This window comes from Molossus molossus, unplaced genomic scaffold (assembly GCF_014108415.1).
Source record: "Molossus molossus isolate mMolMol1 unplaced genomic scaffold, mMolMol1.p scaffold_m16_p_13, whole genome shotgun sequence".
NCBI lineage: Eukaryota > Metazoa > Chordata > Mammalia > Chiroptera > Molossidae > Molossus > Molossus molossus.
In genome coordinates this window covers 92,984,629-93,009,376 of record NW_023425348.1, presented here as the reverse complement: position 1 = coordinate 93,009,376, position 24,748 = coordinate 92,984,629, and the positions used below count along the sequence as shown (strand labels likewise).

General features: G+C 53.9%; 3 protein-coding genes across 4 annotated transcripts; 2 read left to right on the top strand and 1 right to left on the bottom strand.

The window, feature by feature from the left end:
- The first annotated feature begins 179 nt into the window (after positions 1–179).
- Positions 180–2,069, top strand: NUDT8 (nudix hydrolase 8). 2 transcript variants are annotated; one of them, XM_036259379.1, is made up of 4 exons: positions 180–386; positions 873–1,005; positions 1,584–1,661; positions 1,759–2,069. In XM_036259379.1, the coding sequence occupies exons 1-4, from the start codon at positions 193–195 to the stop codon at positions 1,984–1,986; spliced, it is 633 nt and encodes a 210-aa protein (XP_036115272.1). In that variant the 5' UTR covers positions 180–192; the 3' UTR covers positions 1,987–2,069. The 2 variants fall into 2 exon arrangements, with proteins under 2 accessions (XP_036115272.1, XP_036115273.1); XM_036259380.1 differs by having other exon boundaries at positions 193–386; positions 1,801–2,048.
- A 2,038-nt stretch (positions 2,070–4,107) lies between these two features.
- LOC118628830 (double C2-like domain-containing protein gamma) lies at positions 4,108–7,489 on the top strand. The gene is made up of 10 exons (XM_036259807.1): positions 4,108–4,357; positions 4,509–4,588; positions 4,658–4,729; positions 4,942–5,051; positions 5,130–5,268; positions 5,396–5,446; positions 6,659–6,816; positions 6,924–7,005; positions 7,185–7,281; positions 7,359–7,489. Exons 1-10 carry the CDS (start codon positions 4,108–4,110, stop codon positions 7,487–7,489), a joined length of 1,170 nt encoding a protein of 389 aa, XP_036115700.1.
- A 509-nt stretch (positions 7,490–7,998) lies between these two features.
- Positions 7,999–15,833, bottom strand: NDUFV1 (NADH:ubiquinone oxidoreductase core subunit V1). Its single transcript, XM_036259483.1, has 10 exons — positions 15,686–15,833; positions 14,588–14,670; positions 14,345–14,515; positions 13,004–13,187; positions 11,507–11,696; positions 10,893–11,105; positions 8,899–9,065; positions 8,545–8,626; positions 8,245–8,390; positions 7,999–8,152 (listed from the first exon to the last, which is right to left on the bottom strand). Exons 1-10 carry the CDS (start codon positions 15,755–15,757, stop codon positions 8,066–8,068), a joined length of 1,395 nt encoding a protein of 464 aa, XP_036115376.1. The 5' UTR covers positions 15,758–15,833; the 3' UTR covers positions 7,999–8,065.
- Positions 15,834–24,748: the final 8,915 nt, after the last annotated feature.

Sequence of the window (24,748 nt, the reverse complement as noted above, 5' to 3'; positions counted from 1 at the left end):
CCTCGCCCCTTGTGCCGGCCCCGCCCCCTACAGCCGCCCGACAGCCGCGGAACCCCGAGGTTGGGGGGCGGGGCGGGGCGGGGCGGGGCGGGGCGTTCGGGCCAATTCCTGCCCCGGCCCCGCCCGGGTCCCGGGCCTGGGGTAAGCCCCGCCCCCTGCCGCCCTCCGTGCAGCCGCAGCGCCGGGCCGGACATGCTGCCTGACTGCCTGTCGGCGGAGGGCGAGCGGCGCTGCCGGCGGCTGCTGGCGGAGGCCACGGCCCGGGTCCGCGCGCGGCCCGCGGCGGCCGCGGTGCTCGTGCCGCTGTGCGCGGTGCGCGGGGTCCCGGCGCTGCTCTACACGTTGCGGTCCAGCCGCCTGGCCGGGAGGCACAAGGGCGATGTCAGGTACACGGCCCGGGAACTCCTCTTCCTCCTAGTAGGAGCCCCCCCGAGCCTCGGTTCGCCCCTGTGGACTGGGTCTGCGGAGAGCGCGTCGGCCCCCTCGAAGCGCGTCCACAGCGCCTAGTGCCTGCGACTTCTCTCCGAGCTGTGACCCCCTCTCTGAAAAGGCAGGACCCCGCCCCCTCCCGGCCACGACGGGGCGATTGGCTCTCAGAGCCTTGGAAGCACTTGGGGCGGGGCTTCCCGCCCTGGCCCCGCCTTCGGCGGAAATTGGGGGACGCCCTAGGGTCAATGCCAGTGGGACCACCGTAGGCAGAATTTGCGTGTCTGAGTTCCATTGCTCAGGGAGGTAAACTGAGCCTGGAGAGGTCTTACGGTTTACCAGAGGCCTCACTGCAAAGCAGGGGCAGGAGCCTAGGTGGGTCACTGGCCCTCTGCTACAACTGCCATCCCCACCCCTCCATGGCCCCAATAGACCAAGGTATTTAGTTTCCCAGGTGGCAAGTGTGACCCCGCTGACCAGGATGTGGTGCACACAGCCCTGAGGGAGACCCAGGAGGAGCTGGGCCTGGCTGTGCCTGAGGACCACGTGTGGGGTATCCTGCAGCCTGTATATGACCAGGTGAGCCCCGCAGGCCCTGCGGCCACAGCCATCCCTTCCCCATGCCCTGCCTGCCCTGGGCCAGGAGCCGGGACGCCAAGGACAAGGAGCATAGTCATGGCCTCTGGCAGGTGTAGAACGCAGTGGAGCACCAGACACGCCTGGCAGTCGCCTTCCATCCCCACACTACCCATGGGGAGGGGCCAGGGGTATTTTTGCCCTCTTTTCGTGGGGATACTGAGGCTCAGGTTCCCAGGTGGAAGTGGCTCTGGGGTGAGCCAGCTCTGCCCAGTTTGGTGGGTGAGGGTTGGTGAAGGCTTCACAGGGTAGGAAAGGCTTGAATGACAAGTGGCAGATTTTATAGTAGTAAAGTAAGGGAAGGTTGTTCTAAGTGGAGGGAGCAGTCTGTAAAGGCCCAGAGGCCTGAATGGGGAACTCCTGGCTGGAATGAGCCCCAGGACAGTGGCCAGGTGGCCCTGGACTTGACTGATAAAGGCCTCCGGCTAGCAAGGGTGGAGTCTTCGTCTCAGCCTCCCTTCTCCAGCCCCAAAGCCCTGCTGAGGCCATGCCTGCCCTGACTGCCTGTCTTCCTGCCCCAGGCAAAGAACACCGTGGTGCCAGTGCTTGCCAGTGTGGGCCAACTGGATCCCCAGAGCCTCAAGCCCAACCCGGAGGAGGTGAGCAGCGGCAGGGATGCTGGGGGACTAGGTTGTCTCAATGGGGGGAGGCTGCAGTGGCCAGTCTGTCCGCCCTCCCACTGCCTCCTGTCTATAGGTGGACGAAGTGTTTGCACTGCCCCTGGCCCACCTGCTGCAGGCGCAGAACCAAGGCTATACCCACTTCTGCCAGGGTGGCCACTTTCGCTACACACTGCCTGTCTTCCTTAACGGGCCACACCGTGTCTGGGGGCTCACAGCTGTCATCACTGAGTTCGCCCTGCAGCTGTTGGTACCTGGTGCCTACCAGCCCCGCATGGATTTTCCTTGGAGGTCCAAAGGCTGAAGACCTGGTCCTAAGCCGCCTCTGCCTTCACCCTGCCAGGCCAGCTCCACTTCAGGACTGAATAAAGAGCCTTTACCAACTCTTTGGCAACTGTATCTTCTGTGCTAGGACGCTGACCTTGGGCAGACCCCAGGGGACAGCTGGTCTCCTGGCTGGGGCACCTCTGTCCATGCATACTGTCCCCCACGGCAGTGGACGTACTGTGTGCTAGGTACTCGGCATCATTTCTCTCATTTCACCCTCACCTCGGCCCTATGAGGTGGGGCCAGCACTGTCCCTGGCTGGTGAGACTGGGGCTCAGAGACGACAAACACCTTGCCCAAGGTCACCCCAAGCTAGGATTCGAACCAGGCCCTCTTTGACTAGAGCCCAAACTCTTAGCCACTGTACTGTTCCCTCCTCTGCCTGGCTGACCATGAGCCGGGAATCTGGAGAGGACCCCTGCACATTACGCCCACTGTGTGCCAGCTGCTGTGCTGGCCTGTGGGGGCTGAGGGAGCTCGGTCTAGGGGAGACCTTAGACCAGGTCACCCAGCTAATCATGTGATTGCACATTAATCGATCACATATAAGTAATAGTGGAATTATACATCAATTATGCAGACCAGGATTCTGTGAAAGAGTTGAGGGAGGAGAGTTGGGCTTTGACATGTGGACTGGGCAGTGTTAGCCAGGACAAATGTTAGAAAACTCCACCTACTAGCTGACTTTGCCAAAAGAGGAATGGTGATTACAAACTCCCGAGATACACTAGCTTCAGGCATGGTTGGATCCAGGGGCTCTCTTTCTCTGCTGTGCTTTCCACTGTATTGGTCTCACTCCCAGGACAGTCTCTACTCCACAGGGATGAGATGAGAGGGCAATAGCTCTCGGATGGCATGAGCATTCCACCAACAGAAAACAGTTTCTTAGCCAGTCTAACCCAGAATTGCACTGTACTGGCCTGCCTTGGGTCGCATGCCCTTCCCTGAGCCTGTCATGTGGCCTGCTGACTTTGGAATTCATTTAATGACAGTCTGAGGCACGACCCTGGGGAGGAGGGTGACCCTCCTGGACTGGGAATAGGGAAGGGGTGGCCTCCAAAGGACCAGTAGGAAGAGGGAAGGCTGAGCAGTTAAAAGCCAAGTCTACCTTCAGAGTGACCTTGAAACCAAGGGCGAGCAGGAATGAGCCAGGTCAAAGGGCAGGGCAGGGCATTTAGGGCGGGAACACACATGCACACAGCTTGGGGTCCTCAAGGAAACCGTGAAGAGTGATGTGGAGTTGAGGGGTGCCAAGGGGACATGCTTCAGTGATGGGTTAGGATTTTATTCTAAGCCCATAAAAGGAAAGAGGTGTTGACATGATCTGATCCATGTTTTAAAAAGCTTGAGCTGCATCTGACCTATGAGGGGCAGGGCAGATGCCCTCTTCCCCAGGTGTCCCCTCCTTCCCGGGCACCCCTCCCTCTCCACATGAGCCTTTCCATTTCACATCCCTGCTGCACCCCCTCCACACCTCCCTACACGCTCCCTCCTTCTGCACCCCTCCCCTCTCACCTACGTCTTCATCCCCACACCCCTCCCATTGCACCTCACACCCTGTGTCACTTCTGGGCATCTAGCCTTCTCCCCTTGGAGCAGGCCCCATGATGATAAAAATAACCAACAGCATGTGAACGTGGAGAGGGGCTGACAAGGGGGGCGGGAATCTGAGGCCCCCCTTCCCCACACTAAAGAAGAGACCCTTGGAGTTGAGGGCAGGGAGGTGCCCTCTCTTGAGCCCGGGAGGTGGGCTCTGAGCCCCCTCCCCCCGGGTACCTGGGAGTCCTGGGTCACACAGCTGAGTCGCCTCAGCCAGGCAGGCGCGCATCCAGCTCCAGCAGCGAACACAGCCAGGCGGAGGAGCTCTCGGGGAGGTAAGTGGCCCAGCTGGCACTCCGGCACACCGGGCGCCTCTCCAGCCCGGGGACCCCCACTTCTACCGCACCCGCCTAACCCTGCCTGCTGTGCTCAGGTGCTGGCTGCCACCCAGGACCCTCCTCAGCACCCTCAGTGATGCCTCTTCACCATGTCTCGGCCCAGTGTGGTCCCCTCATATCCCGTCCAAGGGGGCTTGTCTGAGCCCCACGTCTGAGCCCCCATGGCGGGCACTGCAGCAGCGAGCTCCAGGCGGCCACAGCGGGTGAGCATGCAGGAGCACATGGCCATCAACGTGAACCCAGGACCCATCCGGCCCATCCACCTCATTTCCGATTACTTCCCACACTTCTACCCCTTTGCTGAGCCCGTCCTGCGTGCCCCCCGCCCACACCGCGCAGTGGCCTCTGACATCCGCTCTGCACCCCAACTGCAGCCAGACCCAGAGCCAGAGGGAGACTCAGACGACAGCAGTGAGTTGGGGCAGGGGATGAAGACTTGGTGCCATGGTGGGGGTCAGGGTGGGGTTTGAGGCATCTGACCTATGAGGGGCAGGGCAGAAGGCTTGGTGCCATGGTAGGGGAGTTCAGGAAGGAACTGAATCTGTGTACCACCTGCCCTTAGCTACCCTGGGTACCCTGGAGTTCACACTTCTTTTCGATGCGGACAACAGCGCCCTGCACTGCACGGCTCACCGTGCCAAGGTAAGGATAGGGCAGGGGTCCCTGGGCCATGGGCCACAGGCCTGCCCCATATTCACTGTCTCTTTCCAGGGCCTCAAGCCACCAGCCTCAGGCTCCCTGGACACTTATGTCAAAGCCAACCTGCTGCCAGGGGCCAGCAAGGTGAGGGCAAGACCATGCCCTACTGCTGCCCCTTGGCCACACGCCTAGCCTGGCGCACCCGCCTGTTCTGCCCAGACCCTCCCCCACAAGGCCTGGGCATCAGGTCCAGAGCTCCTCATTGCTGGGTGGACCACTGGAGTCTACCAGGGAGGTGGGCCAGGGTGGGGCCCTAGGGCCTGAGGAAGCCCTGACCCACCTTGCCTGGTCCTCAGGCCAGCCAGCTGCGGACACGTACAGTTCGGGGCACGAGGGGACCTGTCTGGGAAGAGACACTCACTTACCATGGCTTCACCTGCCAGGATGCTGGGCACAAGACCCTGCGGTGAGGACTGGGTCTGGCCCCGAGGGAGCAGGGTGGAGTGGGGGCTTGCCTGTCCCGGTCTGACTTGGCGGCCACCAGGTTGTGTGTGTGTGAGGACCCGCGGCTGCGGCGACCTCGGCGACGAATGCCTCCCCTGGGGGAGCTGCGGGTGCCCCTGAGGAAGCTGGTGCCCAACTGTGCCAGGAGCTTCGATGTGTGTCTGGAGAAGCGCAGGCTGGTGAGTGGGGTGGCACACAGGTGGGCCTTCAGGGTCCAGCAACCTTGTGATGGGGAACGAAGAAGGCAAGGGCGAGGGGGCACTTGGGCGGCGTCCAGCCAAGGTAACCGGCCCTCTGCTCTTTCAGACCAAGAGGCCCAAGAACCTGGACACGTCCCGTGGCATGTCCCTGTATGAGGTGCGTAGGGCAGTGGAACAGAGCAGGGGTGTGGAGGGGACAGCCTGGGGTGCCCAGGCATCAGGCAGGGGCTGAGGTGGGCTTGAAGAAACCTCTCTCGTATGTTGAGTGCTTGGAGCCTGGGGAACAGCCGGCCAGAGATGGGCGCTGATAAGCAAAGCCCTCAGGGGGTAGAGGCCCAGGCCACCTACAAGCAGAGGCTGAAACTGATGGGATTTATCTGTGGCCAGAGAAACCGGGAGGGCAGGAGGAAATGGTCAAGATGGGGTCCCTGACTGCTAGGTTGATCCCTGGAACAGTGTGGGTGCCACTCCTGGGCTGGTAGCTCTAGAAAAGCCCTCATCAGGAGGCAGTGACAGTAACTGCAGGGGGCCCTGCAGGAGACCAAAGACTAGGCCAGAACCCCTTTGGCCTGGGACAGGCAGGGATACTGCAAGGCTGAGGCAGGACTGGCCCAGGCCCCTCTCAGATTGAAGGGCCAGGTGCTGCTGCCCTGCCCCTAGTGGAGCCACAAATTACTGCAGCTGCAGACGAGGCGAGGCAAGGCAAGTCCCGCCAGAGGGGGCAGGCACCTTGTGCAACCCACTCACTTCCTGTCCCAGACCCTACACAGAGCAGTGCCTGGTGCAAGGTGGGTGCTCAGGGAACAGTCCCATACTAAGAACTAAATGCTAGTATTGTGGTTGGGCTTTCGGCAAGTCGAATCCTATGTTAAGTACGGGAGACACACGTTCTTCCCTGCCTCCCAGACTCCTTTTGGAAGCACCTGGGGCAGAGTGTGGCAAGACATTCAACATCTGGTCCCCAGGATGGTGGGGGCTGAAGAGGGAGGGTTTTGTAGCTGAAAAGACCTGTATGACCTTGGGTAGAGAACAGCCTCTCAGGGGTTTGTCCAGGAGGAGGGTGGTGATGGGCACTTGTGGGAGGCCACTTAGCAAACTGCGGGCATGTCTGTGACACTCAACATCATCAGTTCCCTTCCTCCCAAGGCAAAGATGTGCTGAGCTGACCAGTCACATGGCCTGAGCAAGCCCCTCCCCTTCTTAGGCCCTGGAGGTACAGCTGGTCAATGGCTGTTTCTGGAAACGGAGCCATGAAGTCAAATCACTGGCTCCTGGTTTCTTTGCAGCCAGTCTAAGTTCTCACATCCTGGCTGATACTGGTGGGGGTGGGCTTTGGGGGACACGGGGCTGACCCCAGCCTACCCCGCAGGAGGAGGCGGAGACAGAGGTGGCTGGGGAGGAACGTGGGCGCATCCTGCTGTCACTGTGCTACAGCTCTCGGCGAGGGGGCCTGCTGGTGGGGGTGCTGCGCTGTGCCCACCTTGCCCCCATGGATGCCAATGGCTACTCGGACCCCTTCGTCCGCCTGTGAGTGTGAACAGAGGTGGACAGGTGGGCACGGGGGTTCCTAAGAGCCCCTCTGGGGCTCACCTCTCCAGAGCTACACCTAACCCAACCTCATCCTCCACAATCAGATTCCTGCATCCAAATGTGGGGAAAAAATCTAAGTACAAGACTAACGTTCGAAAGAAGACCCTGAACCCCGAATTCAATGAGGTAGGCCAGGGCCAGGCCAAGGCAGTCCTGGCTTCTCTGGGGTGAGGGAGGGCAGCATCCTGCCGCAGTCAGAAAACACAGGTCCCAGCTAACCTGAGTCCCGCGCCAGCCTGAGCCTGTTTCTGAAGCTGTGAAGGACCCGAGGCCGCCTCCCTTCCTTCCTGTCTCCTTCCCTGCAGGAATTTTTCTATGCAGGCCCAAGGGAGGAGCTGGCCCAGAAGACACTACTGGTATCAGTATGGGACTATGACCTGGGTACAGCCAACGACTTCATTGGTGAGTGGAAATGCAGGGGAGCTGGGTGGGGGACCCAATGGACTCACACATCTCCTGACCTCTATCCCCCAACCCAGGTGGGGTACAGCTGAGTGCCTGGGCCAGTGGCGAGCGCCAGCGGCACTGGAGAGAGTGCTTGGGCCGCAGTGACCACCGGCTGGAGTTGTGGCACCCGCTGGACGGTGCGCCCCTCCAGCTCCGCAACTAGCTGGGGCACCTGGCCTCGCCCTGCTCACTGCTTCTCCCCCAAACTGACCCAAACATCTCCACACAGTCGGGAGGACCCGGGGCTGCCTCACCCACCATGCCCAGCCCCTAATCAAATTGTTTCTTCCCTTTTCCCCTTTCAAATTTGCCCACTGCCAAATCAGGAAGCAAGAATAAACTCCTCCAAACCAGACGAAACCAAGCCTGTTCTTTCCTTGCCCATCGCCTCGTGGGGCAAACTGGGCTCTGCTCTCCTTGTCCCCACCCTCCAGAGGCCCAGGTTCTGACCCCAGGCCACAGCTCTCCCCTCCTCCCACCCGCTTCCTACACTGAAGGGTGGGTGTTCAGGATGGTCTAGGACAGACTCACTAACCCACAGGAGGCCAAGGTCCGGATTCACGACATGACCTTGAGCTGACCTTTTCAAGCTTCATCTGGGAAACGGGCCTCCATGAACAATGGGCCTCAGGTGGCAGGGCGGAGAGCAAGGCCAGAGAAGCTGCAACGGGGTAGTAGGCAGCACTCGCTTTATTGTCCCACCATCTGGACAGACGGACGCCAGCCCAGGGCGGCAGGTTCAGGCGGCAGCTTGCCTGACCTGGTGCTGCTGGGCAAACCGCTGCATCCGGTCCTCCAGCTCCGGCCGGAAGTGGCGGATCAGGCCCTGGGAGGGGATGGGGGCACTGTGTGAACTGGAGTCTACAAATCCCCCAATGCCCTGGGTTCTCTGCACCCCCCCAGAGCAGGGCAGAGTACCTGCACTGGCCAGGCGGCCCCGTCACCCAGGGCACAAATGGTGTGGCCTTCTATCTGCTTGCTGATCTCCCACAGGGAGTCGATCTCGGCCGGCCGGGCGTCCCCCCTCACAAAGCGCGCCATCACCTTGTTCATCCAGTCCACACCTGCAGCCACGATAGGATAAAACGAAGAGAAGCCACACATGCTGGAGGCAGCATCTATCTATTCAGGGACCAGAGCCCACCCTACCTTTGACCTATGCCCACCCCAGGCCCAGGGAGAGGCACAGAGAAAGCCCACCCTGCCTGGGGTGCTCACCCTCTCGGCATGGGGTGCACTGGCCACAGCTCTCGTGCTTGTAGAACTCGATGAGGCGGGCGATGGCTTTCACGATGTCCGTCTGGAGGACAAAGAGCAGTGAGCCCAGCCCTCAGAAGCAGCCCCTTCTTGTCCAACAGCGACCTGGCCACTCTCCAGCCCTCCGGGGGTCCTGTACTGCCCACTCTCCATGGGTACCCTGCCTCAGAGAGCCTGTCCCCTCCTCTCCCACCTGTGTCTCAGGCTGCAAAAGCTGGGGCCCAAGAGCTGGCGAGAGTTCTCAGAGAAGCCCAGGGAGGAGTGCCAAGCCCGCTGTGAGGCAGGACCTGGAGGGAAGCGCGGGACGGCCATTACCGAGCGGTCCATGACGATCACTGCAGCCGTGCCCAGGCCCGTCTGCGCCTGCACCAGTGCGTCGAAGTCCATCAACACCGTTTCACACACGGACTTGGGGATCAGTGGGGTGGACGAGCCGCCGGGGATCACAGCAAGGAGGTTGTCCCAGCCACCCGTGACACCCCCTGGGGTCCCAGTCAGTCCCCAAAATGATGGATGGTCAGGGCTGAGGCTGGCATACCTGCCTAGTCCTGAGCCCAAGACCTGTCGATCCTGATCCCAGCCCCAGCCCCAGCCCCAGCCCCAGCCCCAGCCCCTGCCCCAGCCCCAGCCCCTGCCCCAGCCCCAGCCCCTGCCCCAGTCCCTGCCCCTGCCCCAGCCCCTGCCCCAGTCCCTGCCCCAGCCCCTGCCCCTGCCCCAGCCCCTGCCCCAGCCCCAGCCCCTGCCCCAGTCCCTGCCCCAGCCCCTGCCCCAGCCCCTGCCCTAGCCCCAGCCAATGTTCCAGCTCCAACCCCTGCCCCTGCCCCAGCCCCTGCCCCAGCCCCTGTCCCAGCTCCAACCCCTGCCCCTGCCCCTGCCCCAGCCCCTGCCCCAGCCCCTGTCCCAGCCCCTGCCCCAGCCCCTGCCCTAGCCCCAGCCCCTGCCCCTGCCACTGTCCCAGCCCCTGCCCCAGCCCCTGTCCCAGCTCCAACCCCTGCCCCTGCCCCTGCCCCAGCCCCTGCCCCTGCCACTGTCCCAGCCCCTGCCCCAGCCCCAGCCCCTGCCCCAGCCCCTGCCCCAGCCCCTGCCCTAGCCCCAGCCAATGTTCCAGCTCCAACCCCTGCCCCTGCCCCAGCCCCTGCCCCAGCCCCTGTCCCAGCTCCAACCCCTGCCCCTGCCCCTGCCCCAGCCCCTGCCCCAGCCCCTGTCCCAGCTCCAGCCCCAGCCCCTGCCCCAGCCCCTGTCCCAGCTCCAGCCCCAGCCCCTGCCCCTGCCCCAGCCCCTGCCCCAGCTCCAGCCCCAGCCCCTGCCCCAGCTCCAGATCCAGCCCCTGCCCCAGCTCCAGCCCCAGCCCCTGCCCCAGTCCCTGCCCCAGCCCCTGCCCTAGCCCCAGCCAATGTTCCAGCTCCAACCCCTGCCCCTGCCCCAGCCCCTGCCCCTGCCCCTGCCCTAGCCCCAGCCCCTGCCCTAGCCCCAGCCAATGTTCCAGCTCCAACCCCTGCCCCTGCCCCAGCCCCTGCCCCAGCCCCTGCCCCAGCCCCTGTCCCAGCTCCAACCCCTGCCCCTGCCCCTGCCCCAGCCCCTGTCCCAGCTCCAGCCCCAGCCCCTGCCCCAGCTCCAGATCCAGCCCCTGCCCCAGCCCCTGCCCCAGCTCCAGATCCAGCCCCTGCCCCAGCTCCAGATCCAGCCCCTGCCCCTGCCCCTGCCCCTGCCCCAGCCCCTGCCCCTGCCCCTGAGGCCCTTCCAGCCCCTGCCCCAGCCCCTGCCCTAGCCCCAGCCAATGTCCCAGCTCCAACCCCTGCCCCTGCCCCAGCCCCTGCCCCAGCCCCTGCCCCTGCCCCAGCCCCTGCCCCTGAGGCCCTTCCAGCCCCTGCCCCAGCCCCTGCCCCTGCCCCTGCCCCAGCCCCTGCCCCAGCCCCTGCCCTAGCCCCAGCCAATGTCCCAGCTCCAACCCCTGCCCCTGCCCCAGCCCCTGCCCCAGCTCCAACCCCTGCCCCAGCCCCTGCCCCAGCCCCTGTCCCAGCTCCAACCCCTGCCCCTACCCCTGCCCCTGCCCCAGCCCCTGCCCCAGCCCCTGCCCCTGCCCCAGCCCCAGCCCCTGCCCCAGCCCCTGCCCCAGCCCCTGCCCCTGAGGCCCTTCCAGCCCCTGCCCCAGCCCCTGCCCCAGCCCCTGCCCCTGCCCCAGCCCCTGCCCCTGCCCCTGCCCCTGCCCCTGCCCCTGCCCCTGCCCCTGCCCCAGCCCCTGCCCCTGAGGCCCTTCCAGCCCTGGCTCTCTTCATGGCCACCCTACCCGCCCCGGCCCCAGGCCTCACCGGCATGCTTTTCAATCAGTTCCTTCAGCGGCACAGACATTTCCTCCTCCACAGTGCATGGGTGGTTGACGTGGCCAGAAATGTTGAATAATTTAGTGCCTGAGTTACGCTCGCGGCCAAAGCTGGCAAACCAGGCGCCCCCACGGCGGCAGATGGTGGGGGACACAGACACTGTCTCCACGTTGGCCACAGTGGTGGGGCAGCCAAACACTCCTGTGAGGAAATGGAACAAGAGACTGGTCGCTGCCAAGGGTGAAGACAGATTGGGGTGGTTTTCCTGGCAATGAGTCTGTGCCAGGGTCCTGCTCCCATGCCAGAGAGTGCTCCCCTTCTACCTCTTTATCATTCTCATCCCCACTGGACCCCAAACTCCGGCAGGTCCTGCACTGCCTTGTTCACCACCCTGCCCTTTGCCCCTGGAGGGATGTCGGGACCTGGGTGTCTGACGTGGGGGCTAAGGCAGGCGGCGCCGGTGGAGTCTGTGTTGTTACCACCCTGCTCTCTGTGCCTGGCTCCACTGCAGAAGGAACTCACAAATTCCCTAACACCAGTGGGGACCTGAACCCAGATCCCAGATTCCACAGGACAAGGCCCAGGGTCGAGCCGGGTCTTACCCACGTCTGCGGGGAAGGGTGGCTTCAGGCGGGGCTTGCCCTGCTTGCCCTCAATGGACTCAATGAGCGCCGTCTCCTCCCCGCAGATGTAGGCCCCGGCCCCTCGCACCACGAACACATCGAAATCATAGCCGGAGCCGCAGGCATTCTTGCCAATCAGACCAGCCTCATAGGCCTCTCGGATGGCCACCTGTGGGACAAGGATGAGAAGGGAGGGCACTGTCCCCAAGAACCTGAGAATACTGTGTGTGTGTGGAGGGTGGGGGGGAGGGCGGGGATACAGGCCCATCACCAAATCCAGGACAAAAGCCCCCTTATGACACGAGTGGAGGATGCTCTGCGAGGGGGTGAGGACTTCTACAGTGTGTGTGCTATTGTAACAACAACACTTAAAAATGATCCAGCCCTGGCCGGTTTGGCTCAGCGGTTAGAGCATCGGCCTGCGGTCCCAAGACACCCGGGTTCGGTTCCCGCTAAGGGCGCGTGCCTTGGTTGCAGTTTGTCCCCAGCCCTGGTTGGTCGTGCGGGTGGCAGCCACTCGATGTGTCCCTTTCACATCAATGTTTCTCTCTCTCTCCCCCTCCCACTCTACCTGAACAAAAAAATGGAAAAAATGTCCTCGGGGAGGAAAAAAAAAAAATGATCCAACTATATCTGTTTTTAAAAGAAAGATTTCAGAATAATGAAAATGTACCAAGTAGTTTCTCTAGGTAGTGGATCTGTGTGAGAGTGTTCTCTTTTGTCTGTGTGGTTTCCTATCTTCATAATAAGTACTGCTTCTTCAATTGAGGGAAAGACCCTAAAGGTTTAATTTTAAAATATATAACAATAATAAATCTTATACGTAATACTACTACGTGCCAGGCACTGTTCCAGGTGCTATTCCTGCATCCCTTGTCACTGTTGTGTAGGAACCTAATAGAAAGGTAAGACTCTGGCCCTGGACCAATCACTACAGGCATCACCAAGCTAAGCATTACTGAAATGGCCCAGCCGGTGTGGCTCAGTGGTTAAGTGTCGACCCATGCACTAAGAGGTCACCGGTCTGATTCCCGGTCAGGGCACATGCCCAGGTTGTGGGCCCGATCCCCAGTGGGGGCATGCAGGAGGTGGCTAATCGATGTTCTCTCTCATCAATGTTTCTATCTCTCTCTCCTTCTCTCTCTCAAATCAATAAAGAAAAAACAATTTTACGAATTACTAAAATGACCCCTTGACCCTTCTGCAGAAAATATGCCCTCTTATAAGTTCCCCTGCCCACCTGCACCCTAGAAGACATGGAGCCCTGGAAAACCTCCCAAGTTGAGGCTCTGGAGCACACTGGGAGGGCCCAGGGAAGGAGGCTTTGGGGGCCATGTCCCATTCACAATGCACGAGGGAGTGACCTCCCCTCTCCCAGTCTGACCCAGAGAGACCAGGTTCTAACATCCGAGAACAGCTGTGCCGGGTAAGTGGGTGTGTGAGTGCACAAGGAGCGCCCCCCCGCCCCCTGCCCACCTGCAGATTGGAAGCCTCATTGTAGAATTCCCCGCGGATGTAGATGTAGGCTGCACGGGCACCCATGGCCCGGCCCCCCACTAAGCAGCCTTCCACCAGCTTGTGGGGGTCATGGCGCATGATCTCCCGGTCCTTGCAGGTGCCTGGCTCCCCCTCATCCGCGTTCACCACCAGATACTTGGGCCTGTGAGGGGCCAGCAGGCCAGTTAGGCTACAGGGTCGCCAGGGATGCTCTTTCAGTCCCCACTCTACCCAGCAAAGTTTCAAAGATGTCTCCTCTGAGAGCCAATCCCTCTCTGCTCTCCCATGTTCCCAGGGGTTCTGCTTACTCACCACCCATGACAGGAAGCTCACTGTCTATTCCACCTTTGGGTGGCTATGACCACAGGAAGTCTTTGTTCTGCCCAGTCCAAATGCCTCTCCTTGTGCTTTCCCAAGAGCCCAAATTCTGCTCTTGGTCACAAAGGGCCTTCCTGAACCTCTGCCTTATCATTGGGGCCAAAAGGAGATAAAGTAGCTGACATTTATCATTTGCTTTCTATGCGCTGACTAATAAGCAGATCAAAAGGATTATTTCTTTAATCCCTACTAAATATAAGATCCATTTACAAATAAGAGCACTGAGGTTCAAAAAGGTCGAGAGACTGCCCAAAGCTAAATGATTAGAAGGCAGAGTTAGGAATTGATCAATTTAGTCTGTCTGAATCAAAATCTTGTGTTGTCCTGCCCAGGCAGCTTGGTTGGTTGGAGCATCGTCCCATACACCAAAAGGCTGCAGGTTCGATTCCCAGTCAGGGCACATACTTAGATTGCAGGTTTGGTCCCCAGTTGGAGTATGCACAGGAGACAACCAATTAATGTTTCTCTCTCATGTCAATGTTTCTCTCTCTCTCTAAATCAATAAATATATCTTCAGATAAGATTTTTTTAAAAAAAATCTTGCCCGGCCAGTGTGGCACAGTGGATTGAACTTCGTCCCACTGACCGAGAGGTCCCAGTTCGATTCCCAGTCAGGGCACATGCCTGGGTTTTGGGCTCAATCCCCAATAGGGGGCGTGCAGGAGGCAGCCAATGGATATTTCTCTCTCACATCAATGTTTCTATCTCTCTCTAAAAAAATCAATAAAACATATTTAAAAAATCTTGTGCTAATTCTGCTGCCTCTCAAGTCTCCCCTGAGGAACACCAGACAGAACTAAGTCCCACCTACTTAAGCTCCAGTAACATTTTCCCACTTGACTCACTCCAAGAAAACAACCCAAAGCCTGGGTAACCCAAAGCCACCCCAGAGCCACTCGCAAGGTTTCTCCTGCAACTCCATCTCTGCCTCCCTAAACACACCTGCCATCTGAGGGTTTATTCATGAAGCTCCACTTGAGGCCAGTGGGGAAGCCTGCACCTCCACGGCCCCGCAAGCCAGATGTCTTGATCTCACCCAGGATCCAGTCAGGCCCCTTCAGCAATATCTCCTTTGTCTTGTACCAGTCACCTCGACTCTGGGCACCTTTCAGCCTGGAGAGAGCAGGGAAGTCAGTGAAGGGAGGCCCTGCCCTGCAACCCACCAGGCTAAGGGCACCATCTCACCTCCAGTCATGGCGGCCATACAGGTTGGTGAAGATCCGGTCCTCATCCTTCAGCGAGCCAAATGAGGTTTTCTTGGGTGCTGTCTGGGGACAAAGAGGGTCAGGAGGTCCAGTAGAGCCCTGGAGTCATGAGGGGCCAGGCCAGAAGCTACAGATTCTTGAGTCCCCCTGATTAGAAAGGGCTGGGCTAGGGGGCAGACAGGGGCCTAAATCTTAGAACCCTTGCACCATCATAACTACCAACATCACTTAGTCAGCACTCCCTGTTCCGCAGGCACTAGGCTAAGCATTTTACATCCAAAACCCCATTTCCTCCGCATAACCCTGAAATAGAATGATTTTAGAGGAAACTGAGGCTCAGAGCAAAATGAGCTTATATAAGGGCACACAGCCAAAAGCAGCAGATGGAATCTGAGCTCAGGTCTATCCGTGGCCAAAGCACACAAGCACCATACTACCACTCTCAGTCCAGTGTGAAGTCGTGTCCATTTACTTGTCTGGCTTTCCTGCCAGGGCCTTATATTACTAACTGCTGGAGGCAAAATGTGTTTACTGATGGAAAAGAAATGCCTCACTAGGGCTGGGTGATGGAGGCAGACCCACTTGGGATAAAATTGATGAGAAGTGGGATCTCGAATTCCACACCGCCCGGTGGTGAGCACCCCAGCTGAGAGCTAAGGGGAACTGGCTTTCAAACTTCGACCCGCTTAAAAGCTACTACAGGAGGCAGAGCGCGGGTCGGGGAATCAGGCGGTGCACATCTCTCCAAAACTGTTTTCCACATCTGCAGAATGGGTCAATGACACATGCACGCCCTACAAGGCTGTAGCAAGGAAGGGAGGAGACACGGACGCTTCACCACCTGCAAAACGTCCCTCTAAGCCTTAAGAGTCTAAGGGAAGCCGGAGGTGGGAGGGAGTCAGCCTCCCGTTGGGACCAGTTCCCCTTCTGCACCATGCCGGAGGGGCAACTCCCTGCCGGGCTGCGGAGACGAGGAGAGCTCTCCAGGAGGCACTACAAACCCAAGGAACAGCGCGCGCAGAGATACGGCAGCGAGACCGCCACGAACACCCCTGGTCCGAGCCAGGCCGGGCCTCACCGTGCCGCCGCTGAACCGCACAGACACCCGCGCGGGGAGCGACCCGCCAAGCAGCCGCCGTGCCGCCAGCATCGCGGGGACTAGCCCAGTCACCTCCTGCTGTCACCTTCACGGACCTGAGGCCGAGAAACCGGCGCGACCCAGACGCCAGGCGGCGCACAGGAAGCGCGTCATGCGCCCCGCTGTCGGCGGCGCGCCCAAGCATCCCTGCGCCTCTCCCATCGCTCCCTCGGCCCCGCCTCCTAGGGGAGGCCGGAAGTGGCCTGTCTAACGCTGGGGCTGCTGGGAGATGTAGTCCGACCGGCCTCGGGCCCGCTTTTTTCCCGCCACCCGGCTGGCAAGCCCTTGTTCCCTGGGACAACCACTCGCCAGCTGCCTTAGCGTTTGCTTCGCGTCCCAGCCTTTCAAACCTCAAGTAAACAAAACTCGCGTGTCGCCTCCTGCCGGGTTCTGGTGTTTTCCATGTTCTACAGATTTAGCATTTAGTATGCAGCTGCTGTATGCACAAGTGTATGGGGGGAGAAGGAGAAAACAAGTCGGGTACAGCCCGACCCTCGTGACTGTGTTGTAAATATTCTATCCCAGTCCAAGCCCTCCTAGGCTGTGATTCTCGTGCCCCCTTGTATTTAGGGGAGGATTGGTTTATTAGCAGCAGAGAGCCAGGCAGCTCCAGAGGTAGGCAGAGGTTGATGGCGGAGGCCTTCCCAGTCCTTGTAGGATGTCAGTGGTATTTCCAAAAGAGGCACCAAAAACATTGGCACCTTGTCAGAAGTCTTACAGATGGGTAAGGCATTATCAGGCCCAGAGCCCAGAAGTCCTGGCTCCCAGCCTCAGCCCCCTCTCCTGGCTGGGGAAAGAGATTGCCTAGACAGATCTGGGGATTACACCGCTAATCCGGGGCTCAGACCTGAGTCCACAGATCCATCGCTCTGGAGCCGGAGAAGGGGAGTCAGACTGGGGCCAGAGGATGGATTCCTTCCTCATCCCTTTCTAGATGGGTCAAGAAAACACAAGGCTGTGGGGAGAAGGCAGCCTAGGACAGAAGATGGCTGGACATGGGGTGATGGGAAATGGAGAGTGAGGGGGCAGGATCTCCTGTTAATCCAGTGCCCGGCTCTGTGCCAAGCACTTGCCATGTCTTATCTCCTTAATCCTCCTGCAACCTAGGGTGTAGGAATAATGAGCCCTTGTCTTCAGAAGAGGATGGCGTATCAGTAACACTGAGTGGTCTACCCAGAACAGCACAGCTAGAACTTGGCTTGAGGTCTCCAGACCCTCCATCCCCCACTCCATCCTCACCCACCTGGAGCACCTGCTTGCCAGGTTCCCCTCTGAGTCACCTCCCAGGAAGCTCTTCTCCCAGGTGTCACAGGGCCTGGCTGTCACCTTTCCCTCTGCGCCTGTTCCATCCTATGCCACTGTTCACATCTGCCTCCCCAACCAGCATCCAAGCCAGAGTCAGGGAGGTGTCAAGATACCCTGTCCCCAGATCCATTGCGTCCTGCAAACTCTGCTTTCTGAACACTGTTCCTGTGCCTTGGGCCCCTGCCCTGTGGCCATGGGCCCTCAGCTTTCCCCTGGAATTTTGCAAAGCCTGCTTGAAGCCACCCAGCCTCCCATCTTGACCCCTCCAATCCCGTATTTGCACCCTGGAGCTGTGCCTCAGTTTCCTCTAATGGAAAATGAAAATATGCATTTGTTAGGGTTGACAACCATTAAGTGAGCAGTGCCTGACACGTAGCAAATGCCCAAAGAATGCTGGACTGTATACACTGGCCTGTTGATTAATTTAGAGAAGATACGGTCTAGACAGTATTGAGTCTTCCCACTCAGGAATCGGATGTCATTAATTTTTTCAGGTCTTTTAGGTCCTTCACTAAACAATTATGATGTTTTCTTTTTATAAAATCTGTAATTTTTTAGTATAGGAATTTTATGTGATGTTTTGCATTTCTATGTTTTTGTGATTTCTGTTCTAATAACATTTTCTAATTGGCTATCGATTGTGAATAAAGAGCTATTGATTTGCCTCTATTGAGTTTGTATCTGGATCCCTTAATGGACTCCTGTTATAAAAGTGGGTCCAGCCCTGGCCTGTTTGGCTCAGCAGCGGTTAGAGCGTCGACCTGTGGGCCAGAGAGTCCTGGGTTCGGTTCCCACTAAGGGCATGAACCTCGGTTGCAGTTTGTCCCCAGCCCCGGTTGGGGTCCTGTGGGTGGCAACCAGTCGATGTGTCCCTCTTACATCGATGTTTCTCTCTCTCTCTCTTTCCTCCTCTCTTCCTTCCACTCTATCTGAAGATAAATGCAAAAATGGCCTTGGGTGAGGATAAAAAAAAAAAGTGAATCCATTGAAGCTTTTCTGTTTTCTATGCTGATGATCATATTAGTGAGAAGCAATGAGAGTTGCGTCTCTTCCTGTCCAATATCAGGTGTCTAGCTTCTTTTTCTTACCTTCTTGCACCAACTAAGAGCTTCAGAATAAGGTTGAGTAGCGGTGACAGTAGTGAGCATCCTTATATGGGGTGTGATTTTACAAAAGTATGTAAAATCTCAATATGAAAGCCCCCAATTCCACTTGTTAGAATTTTTGTTTCTCCTTTTCATTTTATGTGCCTTCAGACTTCCTCAGGCCATTTTTCACTGGCTGCTCAGAAATGGAATTTCTGCGAATGGATGTCTGTTTGCCCCCTAATTAGTAATGGCTGATTGTGAAGGTAAAGACAGAGTGACTGCAGGAAAGGACCTTTGAAGTGGGCGTAAAAGGAGATGGAATTCTAAACAATAACACCATAAAGCTTTTTTAGATAAAGCTTGAGACTGGGGACATTCACAAAAGCGTCCTATCCTAGCTTTCCTCCAACATCCTTTCTTGACTTTTCCAAAGATCGTCTTCTTCCCCGTTAATTAGAGATACTTTTGATGACACCTGCTGCATCCTGGGACTGTACCCTTAGCCTCCACATGCTGTGTGGATCAGAGGTTCTGGGCACTAACCTTCGAGTTGCCCTACCTGATCTAGGTGTGGCTTGGTTGTTTATCCAGAGGCACATCAGAAACGGGCTCCTCCTCCCATCAGGCATGAAGGTAAAACTCCTAGAGGACTCTGGCCCCTTTCCTATCTCAAAACAATACATATGTATATTTGTCATGGCAACCTCTAAGAATGAGGTTTGCAGAGGCTTTTGGTAGAGACCTTGATTAGATGGAAGAAACTCTTCCAAGAAACAGTTTTATCTTGAAGAGATGCTCAATTTCATTGGATGGTTCCTCTACATCTGAGCTGATCATATTGTTTTTCTTCTTTCTTATTAATTATATCAATATGTTTTTCTGATCTATTGAACTATTGTTGACCTAAAGGGGCAGCAGAATGAGGCACCTAAGAGAACAGATTGAAGCCAGTTGGGACTAAATCTTGGGCTCTATACCACTTACCAGCTGGGCAAATTCCTTGACCACTCTGTGCCTCATGGCATCATTGGCACATTTTAATCTCTATGAAAAGAGTACAGGGCCTGGAACATAGTATGTGCTGTGTAAATGTTTGCTGTTCTCTTTATTTTAAAATATGTTTTTATTGATTGTTTTAGAGAGAGAAGAAGGGAGAGAGAGAGATAGAAACATCGATGTGAGAGAGATACATCGATTGTCTGCCTCCTGCACGTCCCGGGCACGTGCCCTGACCGGGAATTGAACCGGGACCTCTCAGTCCATGAGACGATGCTCGAACCGCTGAGCCACACCGGCTGGGCGGTTCTCATTATTTTATTACTCCTGAGACAAACCTTTTGGTCATGCTGTAATATTCTTTCATTGTACTGCTGGACTGATTTTTACATCAGTGATGAGGGTAGCCTATAGTTATATTTTCTCCAGGGAATCTTGTCTAGTTTTGTTAAAATGAGGTGGGCCACTTTCCACATTTTCCTATACATCACAGGAGTTTGCTGAGGGTAAACATGATAATTTCCTGAAGAGTGACTAGAACCCATAAGGCCTTCTCGAGTTAGGGCCCCTGCTTACAGGTGATCTGATCACTGTTTCCATTGTGTGTGTGTGTGTGTGTGTGTGTGTGCGCGTGCACGCTATTTCCTTTAGCCAGTTTTGAACACCTATATTTTAAATACAGTTTTCTTTATGGATTGTGAGTTTTTTTTTCTGATTTGAAATATTTATTTCTGTCTCTTTTAGTGATCTTGCTTTGAAGTTCAGTTTCTCTGATATTACTATTGCTACACAAGCTTTCTTTTTATTTGTAATTGGTGTTTTTTTCTTTTCATTTTCCACCTTTCTCTTGTTTTAAGAATACCTCTTAAAAATATATGTAATGAAATTTCATTTTGTTGTATTTTAATCCAACCAGTGTCTGTCTTTTAAAGAGAGAGTTTGACTCATTTACATTTATTTTATTTTTTATTTTATTTTTATTACAGATGTTTCTCCTTTTTTACCTCACTAACACCCTCCACCCCATCCCTCCAACCCTGTCCCCGGCTTTGTTGTCCATGTCCATTGGTTATGTGTACATGCATATAAGTTCTGTGGTTTATCTCTCCCCTCCCCCCACCATCCCCTCTTCTGAGGGTTGTCAGTCTGTACCCTACTTCCATGTTTCTGGGTCTACCCTATTCATCAGACTGTTATGTTTATTATATTCCACAAAGAAGTGAGATCATGTGGTATTTGTCTTTTTCTGCTTGGCTTCTTTCACTTAGGATAATACTTTCCAGGTCCCTCCATGTCCTCTCAAAGGATAAGAGATCTTTCTTTCTTACAGCTGCATAGCACTCCACTGTGTATATGTACCACAGCTTTTTTATCCATTCGTCTATTGATGGACACTTGGGCTGTTTCCAGATCTTAGCTATTGTAAATAGTGCTGCTATGAACATTGGGGTACATATATTCTTTCTGATTGGTGTTTCAGGCTTCTTAGGGTATATTCCTAGAAGTGAAATCACTGGGTCAAATGGCAGTTCAATTTTTAATTTTTTGAGGTAACACCATATTGTTTTCCATAGTGGCTGCACCAGTCTGCATTCCCACCAGCAATGTACTAGAGTCCCCTTTCCTCCACACCCTCGCCAACACTTGTTGTTTGATGATTTGTTGATGGCGGCCATTCTGACAGGTGTGAGGTGATACCTCATTGTTGTTTTAATTTGCATCTCTCTGATGATTAGTGATGTTGAGCATTTCTTCATATGTCTCTTGGCCATTTGTATGTCCGTTTGGAGAGGTGTCTATTCAGCTCCTCTGCCCGTTTTTTAATTGGGTTCTTTGTCTTCCTTTTGTTGAGTTGTATGAGCACTCTATATATTTTGGAAATTAACCCCTTATCTGATGTATCATTGGCAATGATGTTCTCCCATACAGTGAGTTGCCTTTCCATTTTGATGGTTGTTTCTTTTGCTGTGCAAAAGCTTTTTAGTTTGATGTGTTCATTTTCTCCTTTGTTTCTGTTGCCTCAGGTGATGTATCAGTGAAAATTCTGCTGCGTATGATGTCTGAAATTTTGATGCCTACATTTTCTTCTGGAATTTTTATGGACTCACGGGTCACATTTAAGTCTTTTATCCATTTTGAGTTTATTTTTGTGTATGGTATAAGTTGATGGTCTAGTTTCATTTTTTTGCATGTAGCTGTCCAGTTTTCCCAACACCATTTATTAAAGAGGCTGTCTTTACTCCACTGTATGCTCTTGCCTCCTTTGTCAAATATTAATTGAGCATAATGTCTTGGGTCCATTTCTGGGTTCTCTATTCTGTTCCACTGGTCTATATGCCTGTTCTTGTGCCAGTACCAGGCTGTTTGGATTACAGTAGCTTTGTAGTATAACCTGAAATCTGGTAATGTGATCCCTCCTACTTTGTCCTTCTTTTTCAAGATTGCTGTGGGTATTCGGGGTCTTTTTTGGTTCCATATGAACTTTTGAAGTATTTGTTCTAGTTCTGTGAAGTATGTTATTGGTATTTTGATGGGGATTGCATTGAATCTGTAGATTGCTTTGGGTAATATGGAAATTTTAATGATGTTAATTCTTCCAATCCATGAACAGGGTATGTGCTTCCACTTTTTTATATCTTTCTCTATTTCTTTTTTCAATGACCTGTAGTTTTCTGCAAATAGGTCCTTTACTTCTTTGGTTAAGTTTGTTCCTAGGTATCTTAATTTTTTTGCTGCAATGGTAAATGGGATTGTTTTTTTAGTTTCTTTTTCTGTGAGTTCATCATCGGTGTATAAGAATACCATCGATTTCTTTTTTTATTTTTTTCTTTATTTTTATTTTCTTTATTTATTTTTTATGAATTTTTTATTTATTTTTTTGTTACAGATATTTTACCTTTTTACCCCATTGGCACCCCCCTCCCCACCTCACCCCCGCCTCGTCCCCGGCTTAGTTGTCCATGTCCATTGGTCATGCATACATGCATATAAGTTCTGTGGTTTATCTCTTGCCACCCCCCCACCCCCTCTTCTGAGGGATGTCAGTCTGTGCCCTACTTCCATGTTTCTGGGTCTACTGTATTCCTCAGACTGTTATGTTCATTATATTTCGTATATAAGTGAGATCATGTGGTATTTGTCTTTTTCTGCTTGGCTTCTTTCATTTAGGATAATACTTTCCAGGTCCCTCCATGTCCTCTCAAAGGATAAGAGATCTTTCTTTCTTACCGCTGCATAGTACTCCATTGTGTATATGTACCACAGCTTTTTTATCCATTCGTCTACTGATGGACACTTGGGCTGTTTCCAGATCTTAGCTATTGTAAATAGTGCTGCTATGAACATGGGGGTACATATAGTCTTCCTGATTGGTGTTTCAGGCTTCTTAGGGTATATTCCCAGCAGTGGGATCACTGGGTCAATGGAAGTTCAATTTTTAATTTTTTGAGGTAACACCATATTGTTTTCCATAGTGGCTGCACCAGTCTGCATTCCCACCAGCATTGTACTAGAGTCCCCTTTTCTCCACACCCTCGCCAACACTTGTTGTTTGATGATTTGTTGATGGCAGCCATTCTGACAGGTGTGAGGTGATACCTCATTGTTGTTTTAATTTGCATCTCTCTGATGATTAGTGATGTTGAACATTTCTTTATATGTCTTTTGGCCATTTGTATGTCCTGTTTGGAGAAGTGTCTATTCAGCTCCTCTGCCCATTTTTTAATTGGGTTCTTTGTCTTCCTTTTGTGGAGTTGTATGAGCACTCTATATAAATTGGAAATTAACCCCTTATCTGATACATCATTGGCAATGATGTTCTCCCATACAGTGGGTTGCCTTTCCATTTTGATGGTTGTTTCTTTTGCTGTGCAGAAGCTTTTTAGTTTGATGTAGTCCCATGTGTTCATTTTCTCCTTTATTTCTGTTGCCTTAGGTGATGTATCAGTGAAAATTCTGCTCCGTATGATGTCCGAAATTTTGTTGCCTACATTTTCTTCTAGAATTTTTATGGATTCACGGGTCACATTTAAGTCTTTTATCCATTTTGAGTTTATTTTTGTGTATGGTATAAGTTGATGGTCTAGTTTCATTTTTTTGCATGTAGCTGTCCAGTTTTCCCAACACCATTTATTAAAGAGGCTGTCTTTACTCCACTGTATGCTCTTGCCACCTTTGTCAAATATTAATCGAGCATATTGCCTTGGGTCCATTTCTGGGTTTTCAGTTCTGTTCCACTGGTCTATATGCCTGTTCTTGTGCCAGTACCAGGCTGTTTTGGTTACAGTCGCTTTGTAGTATAACCTGATATCTGGTATTGTGATCCCACCTACTTTGTTCTTTTTTTTTTTTTCAAGATTGCTGTGGCTATTTGGGGTCTTTTTTGGTTCCATATGAACTTTTGAAGTATTTGTTCTAGTTCTATGAAATATGTCGTTGGTATTTTGATGGGGATTGCATTGAATCTATAGATTGCTTTGGGTAGTATGGACATTTTAATGATGTTAATTCTTCCAATCCATGAACAGGGTATGTGCTTCCACTTTTTTATATCTTCCTCTGTTTCTTTTTTCAATGACCTGTAGTTTTCTGCAAATAGGTCCTTTACTTCTTTGGTTAAGTTTATTCCTAGGTATCGTAATTTTTTTGGCGCGATGGTAAGTGGGATTGTTTTTTCAGTTTCTCTTTCTGTGAGTTCATCATTGGTGTACAAGAATGCCGTCGATTTCTTGACGTTAATTTTGTATTTTGCTACTTTGCCAAATTCATTTATTAAGTCTAGTAGATTTTTGATGGAGTCTTTAGGGTTTTCTATGTATAATATCATGTCATCTGCAAATAATGACAGTTTCACTTCCTCCTTTCCAATTTAGATCCCTTTTATTTTTTTCTTCCTGTCTAGTTGCTGTGGCTAAGAATTCCAGTACTATGTTAAATAAGAGTGGCGAAAGTGGGCATCCCTGTTTTGTTCCTGTTCTTAAGGGAAATGCTTTTAGTTTCTGCCCATTGAGTATGATATTGGCTGTAGGTCTTTCATATATGGCCTTTATTATGTCGAGATATTATCCCTCTATTCCCACATTGCTGAATGTTTTTATCAGAAATGGATGCTGGATTTTGTCGAAGGCTTTTTCTGCATCTATTGATAAGATCACGTGGTTTTTATTCTTCATTTTATTTATGTGGTGTGTCACATTTATTGATTTGCGAATATTGGACCAGCCTTGCATCCCTGGGATGAATCCCACTTGGTCATGGTGAATAATTTTTTTGATGTATTGCTGGATCCGATTTGCTAGTATTTTGTTCAGGATTTTGGCATCTGTGTTCATCAGGGATATTGGCCTGTAGTTTTCTTTCTTTGTAGTGTCTTTTTCTGGTTTTGGAATTAGAATTATGCTGGCCTCATAAAACAAGTTTGGAAGTCTTCCTTCTTCTTGAATTTTTTGAAATAGTTGGAGGAGCCCTGGCCAGTTTGGCTCAGCGGTTAAAGCGTCGGCCTGCGGTCCGGAGAGACCCGGGTTCGGTTCCCGCTAAGGGCACGTACTTCGGTTGCAGTTTGTCCCCGGCCCTGGTTGGTCGTGCGGGTGGCAGCCACTCGATGTGTCCCTTCACG